Below are 15,605 nucleotides of genomic sequence, written 5' to 3'. Positions count from 1 at the left end.
AGTACAACATTCATCTAAACAATCACTTCATAATATTTTGATTAATTAAAAATTACAAATAATAGCACATCATAAACATTTTAACAGAGTCAGTAGTATTAATTTTTTTTGTTTATTTTTACTTTTAGGCCAGGAGATAAAATCCACAGTATATTTTGAAAAATTTTTAAATTGATTAATCTTACAATGAATTATACCCCAATCTCGAGGGCTTCCCACAACAAAGAAATCATTGTTCTCAAAAGGTTGAATTCCCATCCCAAGAGTCCGACGCCCCCACCCTGACAGAGCATCCGGAAAAATATAATCATAGTAACTCAGTTTGAATACAGAGGTTAGATATTTGCTTATTGCGCACAAGAAGTCCCTCACTTTAAGGTTGCTCCCCCACTGCTCTTGGTGAGACTCGATTCTGGCCATGCTGGCCCTCCAAAGAAATCATATATGTATATATGGCAGCATAATTGCAGCTGTGTTCTTTGCCAACTCCAAATTTGAACTTGCAGACTCTGATCAATTGATCAGAATTGAATTCGATTCAGAAATGAAGCTATACAAGAGCTGGTCTGATCATCATCAACCCAACTCTTCTCCTCCTCTTTCAGACAAGATCGCCATTAAGGCTTGGAAGTGGAAACATGGGATGCTGCTACCTGCGGGGATTCTGGTTGCTTTGTTGATGAACCTAACGGGTCTGCTTTTGATCGTCCTGCTAATGAAACAACGCCATCTTTTCGATTGCTCCTCCGCCGTTTCCAACCCAGCAAAAGGTAAAAATGTACCAGAAGATGATAAGTGATGAAAAGTTACGTTTTTTCAAGCTTATAACCTGAATTTGGCCTAAATCTTGTTTTCTTTACTTGTTTTATTCTTGTTCCGGTTTATCTCAACAAAAATCTGTACTGTATGTTAATTTTAAGTTCAACTCCTGATTGTTTCTCCATCCTTTTGCTGCCTGCCATAATTTCAGAAAATGAAACTCTTCTCCGGCGTGATGAGGTGCCGGAACTGGAATTGGATAAGCTTCTGGGCGGTCTTCTCCTTTCTGGATTTGACGAAGAATCGTGTTTAAGTAGGTACCAATCTGTGCAATATCTTAAGGAACTAAAGCGCCGGCCTTCTTCTTATCTGATCTCCAGGTTACGAAGCTATGAAGATCATCACAGGCGCTGTGGACCGCATACAGAAGCATATAACAAAAGCTTAGAGTTCATCGAATCTGGAAAAAATAATAATTTACCGCCGGAAAATCAAGACTGTAAGTATGTAGTTTGGGCGCCACTTTTTGGATTTGGGAACAGATTAATAAGCATGGCTTCAGCTTTCCTATACGCCCTTCTTACCAATCGAATCCTCCTGAGCCGCCGTGCCGGAGAGTCGTCTCCATGGAACCCTGCTTCTTCCTTCCTCCTTTAGACCACACCAGGGAGCTTCTTCCTTACATAATGCCTTGTGAAGACAGAATGAGGGGTATTAAGCTCTATCAGAATACCAATTGATGACATGACCGTACCATATATGTTTTGAAGATGAGAGCTGTATGTTTAATCTGTGTTTTTAAGGAGAAAAGATAACGTTTTTGTCAAATTTCAAATGATCGAAAGAACATAGAAACAGGTTAATGTGTTTGTTGGTTGTTCAATCCAGATAACTGCAGATCTGATCTCTTTAACCTCTGCTAACAAGCATATATGGTGCACTATTTTATCAGTATACCATCAAGAATTCCCTTTCAAGAATGCCATTAAAGTCACCAAAACCTCCAAATCTTCATTGGCAAATGATGGAATAATTGCTCTAGCTAGCCCAAGTTGTGTATCACGGCCCAATCCAAATATCTTGACTCAATTCAATTAAGCAGGTGGGTGTGTGGGTGTGTGGGTGTGTGGGGGGGGGGGGGTTGGTGCATTTTTTTTAATAGATAGGTTTCTCAGCTTATACCAGACTAATCTTAACATCCAGTTTCCCGTCTCAAGAGTCATTAAATGACGTAAATCTAAATCGCATAAGCAACCAAAGACCCATCCAAACCCTATTTCAATTTGGGAGCCCAACTCCCATGATGTTTGATGTGTGACAGGGTTCGAACCCTACACTTTACCCACAACTTATGGCTCTCACTCTCTATGATGTCCATAGGAAATATGGTTGTATTAGGGTCTTGATCCAATTTAGAGAACCCAACTAATAAGAAATTTTATTAGAGTTACGAATATATATATATATACACACACTCATATGAGAACACATGTCTCATGCTCTCATTTAAAAGTGTGAATTAATTTAACATGCAAAAAAAAAAAAAAAAAAGAAGAAGAAATCAATATTTATAAAATTAATTTCATTATTTTTCTTAATTTTTTTAACAACTTCCAATCATTGATTTAATTACTTAGAAGGATGAATTAAATTAATTTGCATTTTATCTAAGAGCTTGTTGAAAAAAATATGATACACACATGTATGTGTGCATGTATATATATATACACACACCTTAGAACTTGAGTTAATTTAGTAGAAATGGCTGATTTTTTTTATTATGAAAAATAGCATTATCTTTGTTTTATTAGCTAAAAAAAACCTTCATAATGGCGTGTAGGACTATTACGCAGAAGGAAGGAATACATACACACCGTTAAATAAAAACTGGGCGTTTTTTCTTGAAAAAAAAAAAAAAAAACATTTACAAGAAATTCAATGTAGCGTGTGGACCGAACGGGTTGGCGGTGTGAAAGGCCAGATAAGATTAAATGACTTTCCATGCAAATATGGGAAGGATATTTCTTTTTGACAAACTGAAAAAGATAATTTATTCCTTCAAAATTTTAATTAATAATTAAATATGAAATAATTGATGAGTTGGCTTTCTTCATTTCTCATCGTTTCACACCACCTTTCCATGCCTTAAACGAATCTATTGCTCTCAACCTTTTCTTTTTCTTTTTTCTTTGAAACAACAAGAAAATTATTGCCCAATATTATTCTTTAGATACTTATCCACAAAAACATGATTGTCATAAATATGGTGAAATTCTCATTTTCTGCAAAAATTCGAGTCTTAGAATCTTACATCATACAAACAAAATAATAATAAGTTGAAGTTCGCCATAAAATTCTTGTTGGATTGTTAGCCGCCAGACAAGTGATATATGCACGAGCTTTTGAAGATGTTAAGATTATTTAGTTTTTTTTTTTTTTTTTTTTTTTTTTTGGCACAAAGAACAATCGGTAAGGAAACTAAACATACAATAAAAATATTGAGAATTTTTAACAGTTAACAGTTAAACCCAAAATGGGTTGTCATTACGGCGGCTAGCAAGAGTACGTAGCAGCGACGTACAATAACATTGAAATTAAAAGGAATAAGGTTCAAATTGGCCACTGAACGTAACCTAAAAATGCAATTAGGTCACTGGACGAAAAAAAAAGTGCAATTAGGTCACTGAACACTCAAAAAATATGCAATTTCACCTGATAGCAGGTTACCCTCAATTTTAGCAGGTTATCTGCTTACGTGGCAGCTGAGTTGGCATTTTAAATAAATTTTAATTAATTTTTAATAAATTTTTCAATTTTTTATAAAATTTATTATTAAAATTAATTATTAAAAATTATTTAAAAATTATTAAAAATGCCAACTTAGCTGCCACGTAAGCAGGTAACCTGCTAAAATTGATGGTAACCTGCTATCCGGTAAAATTGCATACGTTTGGAGAGTCCAGTGGCCTAATTGCACATTTTTTGAGTGTTCAATGGCCTAATTGCACTTTTTTTTCGTTCAGTGGCCTAATTGCATTTTCAGGTTACGTTCAGTGGCCAATTTGAACCTTATTCCAAATTAAAACAACGTTCTAGTATTTTGGAAATATTTTTATAAAAACGTTTTATAACCAATTTTGTAATTTAATACACTTCAGGACATGTTTTTAAAAAATGATTCTATCGGTATGATTCGTAAATTATTATAGTGAAATTAAAAGATTATACTTGTAAAAAATGCAATAATGCATTGCACTTAGACTTTAGATTTTAAAGTTTATGACTGAATTTTTTGTTTTATTTGATTTAGGAGTTTACTTTTAGGGTTTAAATTTAAAATTTAGTTTTTTCATTAATTTTTAAAAAATTTATCAAGATTTGCATATTTAGTTGTTACAAATTACATAATTAAGTGTTTCAAGTTTGCAAAGTGAAGTTGACGATGATTTACGAAAATGCCACAATAGTTTTTTAAAAATATGATATATATGATCCGTCAATTTTACAGATGCAAGGCTAAGATTAGCTCTTAATTTTTTTATGAGAGTGTGTTCTCATCGGATCATAAACCTATATATATATATATAGGGATGCACTCAGGTGCGAATAAGTGCCCAGGAAGGAATATGCGAACGAATGAGCGCGCGATACGTGTCCAGATCTAATAGCTTAAAAAAATGCGGTGACATTTTCGTAAATAATTGAACATCGAAGTGCAAGTAAAATCACTTACAAGGGCACCTACTTTCACCTATAAGTGCATGTAATTTTGTCTTGTTAGCATTCACTTCCCGCAAACATTCATGCACTTGGGTGTGCTTATAACTATAGGTGCAACTATTTATAACTATAGGTGCAACTACTAATAACTATAGAGGTGCACTTACTTTCACCTATAAGTGCATGTAATTTTGCCTTGTTAACATTCATTGATCTGAGTTCAACGGGTAGTAATACCCCTGAAAACCACCCGCAAACATTCATGCACCTAGGTGCAACTACTTATAACTATTCGTGCAACTACTTAGAACTATAGATGCAACTACTTATTAGTATTGATACTCGGTGTAAATTTTTACTTGCACTTATAATACATTTTACATGCACTTGTAATACATTTTACTTGCACTTCGATGTTCAATTATTTACGAAAATGCCACCGTGCTTTTTTAAAATAATCAGTGTTTCTCATCCATTAGATCTGGACACGTGGACGGACAGAATCCATTCCTATTTCGCTCCTGGGCGAAGCATTCGCACCTGAGTGCATATATATATATATATATATATATATATATATATATATATATATATATATATATATATATATATATATATATATATATATATATATATATATATATATATTTGATTCAAATAAAACTCATAATTTTGCCACCACTAAATGCACCTAAAAAAACAAAAGAAAAAGAATCTACGTACAACACTAATACATAATGTGTTGTGTTTTTTATTACTTGAATTACATGCAATTTGCGATTTATAATCGAATAATGCTAATTAATTAACTTGAATAAACACGTCTCTTGAGAGGCCATTAATTATTTGATTGTCTGATTGTCACCCTTGATCACGAGACAGTACACACTGCTTTATTTCTAATCCCCCTACAGCCAAATGGAGGCATAGGATTAGGGGCACGACAAAATTTAAGAATTATGATACATCACCCACTTTTGTCGTCCAAGAACACAATGAACTATGAAAGGCCAATTCTACCTAAAACTAATTGCTTTTCCTAAGGTGGTGTTTGGGGGAAATATATTAAGGGTTGTCTCATATGTTTGGAAAAGTTCCAAGAAAGGGACTAGGGACTAGGATTGGTTGGATCTGCTCTCTCATCCGACGGCTAGGGAGCCATCAGGCCTATAATTCATGCATCTAGGGTTTGATCATGGTGGAAACAAAAGTTTAGCATTAATTATGAGACAAGAATTTGGAGCGACGTGAATTTAATTTCATTTTTGTTTGTCCATTTGTAGAGTATAGTGAATCTTGGAATGTCCCTAGCTGGATATTGGTTGTGTAGGGAGGAATAAGTATGATACCGACATGGATTTTGGATTTTTTGTACAAATAAAAAAAATTATTTCACTAACTACACTATATAACAGCGCATTAAGGGTAATACTTGACAGGTGAAATTTGTAGTCATTGTTAAGGATATGTGTAATACTTGACAGGTCTAGGGTGTACATGCATCGTCTAATAGTCTGTAAAGAAAGACCTTGTATGATGAGTTTGACTAAGAATGTATTGACAAGAATCAATTTGTGATCTTTAGGTAAGAAATTCATCCAATTATTATTACGTGGATCGTGGTCATGTGCACACAAAGACTCAACATTGTGTAATTTTTTTTATACATGTGATTCACAATGTTTATCTTGTATTGATGAGTACATGCACATGATACGAGCTTAGGAAGAGATATGGAACTTGAATTGAATTTCTTGTCTTTTGTCATCATCACATGTTTTTATAGGTGGTAAAAAAATATAGAATCCTTGCATAATAATCCATACATAATCTAGGAATTATGTATTGCAGAGGTATATAGTATAGTAGTTATGGTTAAGAATCCATATTATTTGGTCTCATCCCCTACTATAATTACTCATTTATCCTATCTTACCAAATTAAAGTTGGGTAATTAGACCCTACGATTATCACCCCACCAAACATTAATTGAAGAAGTTTCAAGTTCGAACCTCACTGTAGGGACATTGACTCTTTATGCTTCAGTAGGTTGAGAAAATATGTATGACCAGGACTATGTGGTCCAATGGTATCCGGGTTGAACATTCATTTGGAAGGTTATGAGTTCGAGCCTCAGTGGAGGCGTTATTAGCTCTTTGTGTTTCAGTAGGTTGAGAAAGTATATGAATAGATACTACAATGTAATAGAGCTAGTAGCATTCAAAAAAAGATACTACATTGTAATAGATTAAGAGTTAGTATTTAAAAAAAAAATTGTAAATAATTTGAGTTGAAAATGGTTAATTATATGATTATTCAAAATTGCAATAATTAATCATGGACCATTGTAACCTTAGACACAACTCATAAAAAATTGTCCATGATTCAAAAGTACATCAACTCACAATTAAAAAATAATTAAGAATTCCAAATGATCCAATCCCTTTTCTGATCAAGAGATTCAAAATGCTTATAAGGGACCAACCAAGCAATCCAAGCATGTCTTCAACAGTAGAGAGGCCCGTGCATGTGGTCCTAAATACTCACATTTTTTAATATTATAAAATAATTAGCAAAGCGAACCACACCTACGATTTATACTTCAAATTGAAGACCTCTATATATATTTTTTTTCCTAAAGGCTTCGTATGTAAGTAAATTGTGTGATATACCTCCGTCATAGCTACTCGCATGCTCCCTTTGTCAGATTTTAGCTCACACGCTACAAAACTCAGTTGCGAAACAAACTATCAACCTTAGTTCACACCCTACTACCCTGACATTGGTGAATTCGCCCTGGCCTTCAATAGCATTCGAACCCGCACACTATAGCAACCAGCAATGTTATCAATCTTACATGCTTTGACACACGCGCGCACGCACATATATATATATATATATATATATATATATATATATATATTAGAGAGTGAGGGAGAAAAAGAAATATGATTTTGATGATGTAATAGAAACAATGGACAAAGAAAGTCGTTTCAAACAGATAAAAACACAGGAGAAGATCACTGCGGCAACAACCTGATCCCAAAAATCAACACAACCCATCATGAGATATCACATAAGGTTTTTATATTGAGTATGGAGACCACCTCAGAAAACAGAAAACCTATGTACATACAAACACTTCAAACTTCATTAATTATAATAATAACCTTAATAATATTCCTAATTAACAACAAGAAACATCAACAACAACAATAACAATACTAATAATCATGATAATAATAAAAATCATAATAATAATTAATAAGTTTTCAGTAACTCCAGAGGCAGTCAAGCTCCTGTGGGTTTTGTTGATCATCAAAAGACGACGACCTTCTTCCTCCCATTTCAAGATTTGAGACAACAGAGGAGATTTCAGTGGTTTCTTGAGACCCACACACGATCTCCTTCTCCGTTTTGAAGCTCCGGTGGCCACAGCCGGCAAGAAGACTCCTCAGAATTGCAGGGTCTTGAATGGGGAATGAATCTTGATTCAGAAAGCTGCTGCCTGCAGCTTGGCTCCACGGGAATACATTCTGTGGGTGTGGGGAAATATCGATGGCTTTATCTGCAGTTGAAGAAGACGGTAATGGACTGAGATAGTTCATCATGCTCACAGATTCTTGCTGCAGGCTCTTGTTCTCAGGTGGGATGAGACTGGAGAAGCAGGTCACGTGGCCGGATTCCGGCGGGGTGGAGGAATCTGTTAGCGGCGGCAGAACGGAGGACTTGGTGTCCGTTAACCCTGAAAAATGGACATTTTTTCCGCAGGAATTCTTGTGGAACACCCTGCAAATCACCCAATCACTCTGCAACAACACAAGAAATGGTAAATTAAACCTCAATTGATTGACGTAAAAACAGAGTAAAACAGGGAAAGATTATTCATTTATGGGTTTTAACCTGAGTTGCATTGGGGAAGTTGGGGAGAGACAATTTTCCTTCAAGTCGGAATTCATGGCAGACCCAGTTGGTCTTCTCGCCTTTAGGAGCTCTGCCCTGGTAGAAAACCAGGGTCTTCTTCATTCCGACGAGGCATTTCCCCCGGAAAATCTCCTTGTCTTTTCCGGTGGCCTTCCAGTAGCCGGAAGCGGTGGCTCGGTTGGTTCTCATTCCAGTTGGGTACTTCTTGTCCCTCACACAGAAAAAATACCATTCCTTTTCCCCAATTCTTGATTTCCCTAAACCAATAATCAAACCCAAAACTCATAAACCTAGGAAGCGTCAAAACCAAACCACAAATAAAAAAAAAAAAAACAACATGAAAATCCGAAAGCTTACAAGGTAATTCCCAAGGTTCAACCTTGTTCATATCCACCTCTCCAATGGCGACAGCACAGAAAGAAGTGTCAAGAACCTTGTTCGACAAGTAATGAGTGATGAGCTCTTCATCGGTGGGGTGGAAACGGAATCCCGGCGGCAACTCCATCTGGTGATCAGGTCCGGGCAAGTTTTCCATGGCTAAAATAAAACCAGTGAAAGTGAAAGGCTAATTAAAATGGGGATAGATTTAATTTGAAAGGAGCTAGCTAGGAAGGATATGAGCAAAGAGATGATAGAGGCTTTTGGCTGGGGAGAAAGCTAATGAAAAGATGGGGAGAAATGGGAAAAGTTGGGGAGAAAAAGAGGGAGAGAAGCCATGGGAAGTGATTGAATGATTGAAGAGAAAAAGCAGTGGGAGGAAGAAGAGAACGCAATAAATACTGGATTTGGGAAGATATGGAAACGTGATTTGTAAGCAACAATGGCTAACAGTTAAGGTGGTTGTTTTTGGCTTTTCTATTCTCATCTCAATTAGCCTACCCTGCTCCAGATCTCTGCAGTTTATCCCCCTTTTATATATCACCAAATATCCCCCCACCCCCTGTTTTATTTGTTTTTCTATTTAAGGTTGTTTTGTTTTTCTGTTTTACACATTTGACAAACAGGTACTGTGTTTGGTTCGTAGAATGTTTTTATGTAGTAATTCAAAATAAAGACCCATGTACTCAAACAGATACTAAGAGGGTGTTTGGTATAAAGAATATTATGACATATTATAATATTTTCGAAAATCTAATATAACTTCAGAATATGGAAGAATGTGATTTATGTGAATGTTACAAAAAAAATTAACAATTTTACATTTCTTAAGGTGACTTCACATTTCCTTGAATCAAATAAGGGAATGTGATATTAGAATATTCACATCACTAGAGTTACGTGGAGATAACCTAAGTCCAATGACTCAATGATTGTTTGAACACTAAAAATGAAACGTTTATAGACACTGACAGTGAAACTGTGTTCGAAAGAGTAATTAGAAATCACCTTAACAGCTATCTAAATGGTCATTTGAATGAATTGTAATTGAAGCGCTTTATTATTTTAGTCATAGAAATTTCAATTCGAGCAATAAGCATAGTGAATTACTGAAAAGTGTCCACTCACCTAATAGCAACCTCAACAATGAAAAATTTTTGGTGGTTCTTTCAGTGTCATATAGGAGAGATGGGAAGAGAGAAGAGAAAATGAAGAAAAAAAATTTTGACAAGAAAAAGTTAAAAAATAAATAAATTTACGCGCCAATCATGTCACATGTAGTGCACGCACCATGGTGGGCACGCCAGTTCCACACACGCATAAGTTGCGCAGCAACTTTCTCCCATTTCCCTAATCAATTGGTCGCATAACAATTTTGATTTTGCAAAGGAAAAAATTCGAACCCCCGCCCCCCATCTCCAATCAATTAAAAACCCCATCCTAAATTTTTGTTTTGAAGAAACCTCTCCAAGAATCTCTATTGGGTGGTGCTCTAATGGGCTTCTGGTTACTTATTTATTTACTATTCTATTGGGTCAAAGTGTAGGGTCTTGTGACGAGAAAATTTTGCTTTTTGTGGACAATAAAGTAATGAAAATTTGGAAAATTCAAAAGTGGAATGTTAGTTTCAAGTGTATATACCACAAAGCTATCCAAGTATCCAACCATGACCTTTAAAAATTATGAAGTTTGTTTTTAATAGATGGTGTACATTGGTTTTCAAAAAAAAATAGATGGTGTACATTCTGCTGATGCAATCAGGTAGGCTGTGTGTATTTTCCAAATATAACCTTCTTCATCTTTTGTCTTTTTAATAAAAAAAAGAATAAATTTATAACAAATAATTTATGGTTATAACTAATTGTGTATTTATTACTTTTTAAATCCGATATTTAATATGTTGTGTACGTTAAATTTAATAAAACCACTCACATTGTTATCATGTATAAAGTAAAACATTCACGAAAATCAGCACAGATAGACACATATGTTCATACCATGAATGGAAAAAAAAAAATTTAATTTAAAATCTTGACTCAAACAAAAAATTGTAAATTTGTAAAATGTACCAGGCCACCATATAAATAAATAAATAAATAAATAAAATTATCACCACCCTTGAAATCCTTTTGTGTTTTTTGTCAAAAAGAAGAAAATAAGATTCTATTATGCTACCCCACTTTGCTTGACACAAAAAGCTATGGTGATTCAAGCCTATATATGCAATATTGCAAACAAGTAGCATTATAGAGGGCCCATGACAGGATGCATAATAAAGCCATAAAGGTATGATTATGGAAGCTTGAATTTGTGGCTATGGCTATGGCAGCATGGATATCTAGCAACTTCACTAAAGACATCTTCACTTACAGATGCTAAACTGTCCTAGAGTGCACCAAAAGGATAGCTTTTGCTGTCATCTAGATTGTTTGTATGTATATGTTCATGGGATGTTTGCAATAGTTAGTTGTTGGTTACACCCGACACATAATATCAAGTTTAGTAAATAAATATTAATATTTACAAGTTTTTTTTTTTATTCTGGTGAGAGTTGTCTAATGGCCTTCTTAGTTTGATCTGGTTAGTTATGGACAATCTAAACTAACTTATCTCTTTGGGGTCTGATCATTTGCCAGCTAGGGTCACAAGACGGGTTTCACTTAAAACGCACATCCGAACTGGGTAGCTGTTACGATCGAACTTTCTCATAAATTAACGTTTAGAATCACAATGCGAGTCTCATCTAAAGCGCTCATTCGGCTAGCGGTTGCGAACTTTCTCATAAATTAAAGTTTAGTAAATATTATCGAATATGTCACATTTGACACAAAACCCTAGGTTTCTAACCATTTTCTAGTGGTTGACAATCTTGAGTTTTCCAATAATGTGTGCTTAAAAAAGTAATTTTATAATTTAGTTTTAATCTTTTTTTTCCCTTTCAATGAGTAAACCATAATAGCTATGAAAGACTTTTTAAATTTTTCAAAGTGGCCGGAAAGGTCATTAATTACCGAAAACCTTATATTTTTATTAGATCACCTTATAATGGTTGAAAATCTAGAATTTTTCGTCTCGTATTTAAAAAAAAAATAGTTATATAAAAATGTTTATTAGTTAAATAAAGAAAAAATTAAAACTTGATCACTCAATCATACATCATGGGCCGTTTTGATCTCCTACTTTTAGAAATTAAAAATTAAATGACACATTAAATTTTATAAAAATGTTACATTTTTAGGGTTGGATTGTTAGGAATAAAGAAACGAGGCGCAAAGTCAAGTTGCAACACTTGTTTTTCTTTCAATTCATTCTTTCTTTTTGGTGTAATTAATGATTTGTTGAAAATGCAAAACAAAATTACTAAAAATAACAAAGATTGAAGCACAAGCCATTCCTCTCGGCAATCAATAAGGCAAAGATTATGATAATCTCTAATTTGTTTTGCACCAAAGTATGATGTACTAAAATTTTGATTTACCCCATACAATTTCGAAGTGTTAGTTATTAATAATTTTTTTCTTTTCTTTTAAGTATGGTATAGAAAAGGGCAATTTATTCTGTAGATCCGGGTCCAAAATACACAATTTACATACTAAATATTTACAATTTTGTAAAAAGTAAATTGTGAACATTTAGTATGTAAATTGTGTATTTTAGACCCGGATCCACCTTACAAGGTGGATCTTGGTCCATGACTTAACATCAAGATCCATCATCCATGTAATATTTTCTTTATATATATAATATAAACTCTACAATATTAATTGGTAGTTCAATATTGGTGTCTTTTGTATATATCATGTATGACATACGTGATGTAATAGATACGATCAGTATTAGGGTCAATCGAGATTTTAAAATTTTTAATAATAATAATAATAATAATAATAATAATAATAATAATAATAATAATAATAATAATAATAATAATAATAAGGGAAAATGGTCAAATAGACCCTTGAACTTTAGCTTAAAAGTCAATTAGACCCCTAAACTTTTTAAATGTGCAATTACATCCATCAACAATTCATTTAGGTGCAATGAAACCCAAAAACAAGTTAATGACCTGCTATCACAGGTCATTAGGGTTCAGGCCACCTTTCAGCGAAATTTCCGGCAAAAAAAATGTGATCGGCGACCAACTGGCGAAATTTCCAGCAAAAAAAAAAAAAAAGTGACTGGCGATAGATGAACGGTCGCTGCCGGTCATTTTTTGCCTGAAATTTCACCGGTCACTTTTTTTTTTTGCCGGAAATTTCGCCGAAAGGTGGCCTGAACCCTAATGACCTGTGATAGCAAGTCATTAACTTGTTTTTGGGCTTCATTGCATCTAAATGAATTGTTGATGGGTGTAATTGCACCTTTAAAGAGTTTAGGGGCCTAATTGACTTTTAAGTTAAAGTTTGAGGACCTATTTGGCCCTTTTTCCTAATAATAATAATAATAATAATAAAAGAAAAGTTAGACAAATTAAGAGGGATTTCCTTTTGTGGATATAGTTAGCCAATCATACATAGAACGCGTGCCAACTTCGTTTGTTTGATTCCGATGAATCGCTAATTCTCAGGTAATCACATTGGTTATTTGATTACTTAGTCAACCTTTTGTTAACCACCAAAGGAAACATGTTAATGCACCCATAACCAATCTAAAACCTTTACTTATTTTCAGAAATAGCAATTTCTATTTCTAAAAATTCTATAACGTATATAACCCGTTTATAATCCTACCCAAAAAAAAAAAAAAAAAAAAAAAAAAAAAAAAAAAAAAAAAAAAACCGTTTATAATATTTTTTAGATGCATTGTATCACCCCCCCCCCCCCCCCCCCAAACAAAGAATATTTATTATTATTGTATGAGAACTTTTATATGTAAAAATCGGACTAGAATGAGCTTAGAATAAAGGAATTTAATATATCGAGATTTAATCTGAGTATTTGACATCAAAAACGTAGTTAATTGGATTAATGAGAAAATTGATCTTAGCAGACTAGTGAGAGAGCTTATTGAGGAAGTGAGTAGATGACTTAAGAAGAGGTAGATGGTTTCTATAGAGTGGATCTACCGGGAACAAAACGAAGTAGCAGATGCGCTTGCTATTTTGGGAGCTAATCTAAAGAGTGGTTGGAGAGCTCTTGATATATATGTGCCCCCTACAATCGAGGGGCCAGTCCATTATGATTGTATTCGGGCTCTAAGGGCAAAAAATGTGAGGAAAATTAAGGTGACTATCTGCCTTTTCTTCTGAGTCATCCCTCATGTTCTGATCCAAAAAAATAAATAAAAATCATATCATATTTAATTTTATCTTGAATATAATTCAAATGGTCAGTACGAATTCTTGATTATGATTGAAAGTGCAGTAACAATTATTGTATAGAAAACGATTTGGTATAAAGGACTAGATCGAAAGGGCAAATGGGAAGAGGTGATTGGAGGATATATTGACGAGTATACTTGCGTATAGTAAGTTTCATATTTACTTAATTAACGATAAATTAGTGTTTCATTGACTGCCAACATGCCAACACTATCCCCTGATTTTAAGAATATGTTGGATAAAACTAGGTTGATATGCTTTTTTCAGGATTTTTTAAATGATGTCGAGAAGACGATGAGAGATATGGAGGATGCATATTTTAATTTCAAGAATAAAATAAAAGAATTGATTATTTTGTAAAGGTATTTGTTCAACATGATCGAGGGTTAATTTAGGTAATGGAAGAGCAACTAGCTAGGATTTTTTGTTTGACGATTGTATGAATGTTTGTTGGTCAAGGAGAGTTTGCGCGTGTTTTAACTGATTTTTGTTATCATTTTAGTGTTTCTCTTCCTTCTTGTTGAAGTAATTAATATTGACAGTATTAATAATGACTTAATATCTTCCTATCTAAAATAATAGAGTGAATAATGAATGTAATTAGACAAAAATGAATATGTATAGAGCAAATATGTATTGAGTGATCAAGATCAGTACAAGTGGATAACATGTGATTAGCAATTTATACAAGTCACAAATACAACTTTTTTCCATCCATGTCACTTGGGCAACTTATCAGTTATCCCGAGTCTTCCACTAGACGCAACGAGCCCAGTTATTTGCACTATACTATCCCAAGCACTCTTTTTGTCACCTCAACATGAAGATTAAGATAGGATCAGTTTACTAATTCGAGAATTTTTCCCGTAAAAAACTGGATCACAAGACAATGGAATCACAAGATAGAGTTATTTACCCATGCACGGCTTCACGTAATGGTTGTGCGTTTCTCTCACTATCCCAAATGAATGAAATATTCATTTATGTTGAGCTGGTGAGCTAACACTTGAATTTGGTGTGATATATCCGAAGGAAAAGAGGTGCAGATTGAGATGAGAAGAGGTCCACTAGAAAAATGATGAAACAAAACAAGACAAGAACATCATAGTCCAGTGCCTTTACTTTACTGATGGTCATGTTTTTCGATCATTAAGCTTTATGTTTTCTAGCAATGCAAAACTCCAAACTAGCCTCTATTAGAGATGTTAGCTTGGCTAAGCTAATTTGCATGCACTGCATAATATATGTTCCAATTGAGCTAATTCAGCTAACCAATAATTAGGTTTGCTCAGCTGGTCTGCACTCCCTTTTGATGATTAATTAGTAAATTGTGAGATTGAAAACTATTTAGTAACTAGTATACCATATATCATACAAAAGAGCAGAGGTCAATTGTAGAAAGATCATGTGCGACGAACTTGATTAAGATGATATTAATAACTGATAAGAATTATTCTTGTTACTAGCCACCTCTACACATTATTACAAGGTAATATCTGTTCTA

At 34.0% G+C, this 15,605-nt stretch overlaps 1 protein-coding gene across 1 annotated transcript; it reads right to left on the bottom strand.

The window, feature by feature from the left end:
- Nucleotides 1-7,522: 7,522 nt before the first annotated feature.
- LOC109149109 (NAC domain-containing protein 92-like) lies at nt 7,523-9,273 on the bottom strand. The gene is made up of 3 exons (XM_019296757.1): nt 8,761-9,273; nt 8,383-8,660; nt 7,523-8,288 (listed from the first exon to the last, which is right to left on the bottom strand). Exons 1-3 carry the CDS (start codon nt 8,936-8,938, stop codon nt 7,752-7,754), a joined length of 993 nt encoding a protein of 330 aa, XP_019152302.1. The 5' UTR covers nt 8,939-9,273; the 3' UTR covers nt 7,523-7,751.
- Between the last annotated feature and the right edge of the window lie 6,332 nt (nt 9,274-15,605).

The sequence above is a fragment of the Ipomoea nil genome, unplaced genomic scaffold (assembly GCF_001879475.1).
Source record: "Ipomoea nil cultivar Tokyo-kokei standard unplaced genomic scaffold, Asagao_1.1 scaffold2159, whole genome shotgun sequence".
Classification (NCBI taxonomy): domain Eukaryota; kingdom Viridiplantae; phylum Streptophyta; class Magnoliopsida; order Solanales; family Convolvulaceae; genus Ipomoea; species Ipomoea nil.
Note: the sequence above shows the minus strand (reverse complement) of the source record. Positions and strands in the feature narration are given on the sequence as shown.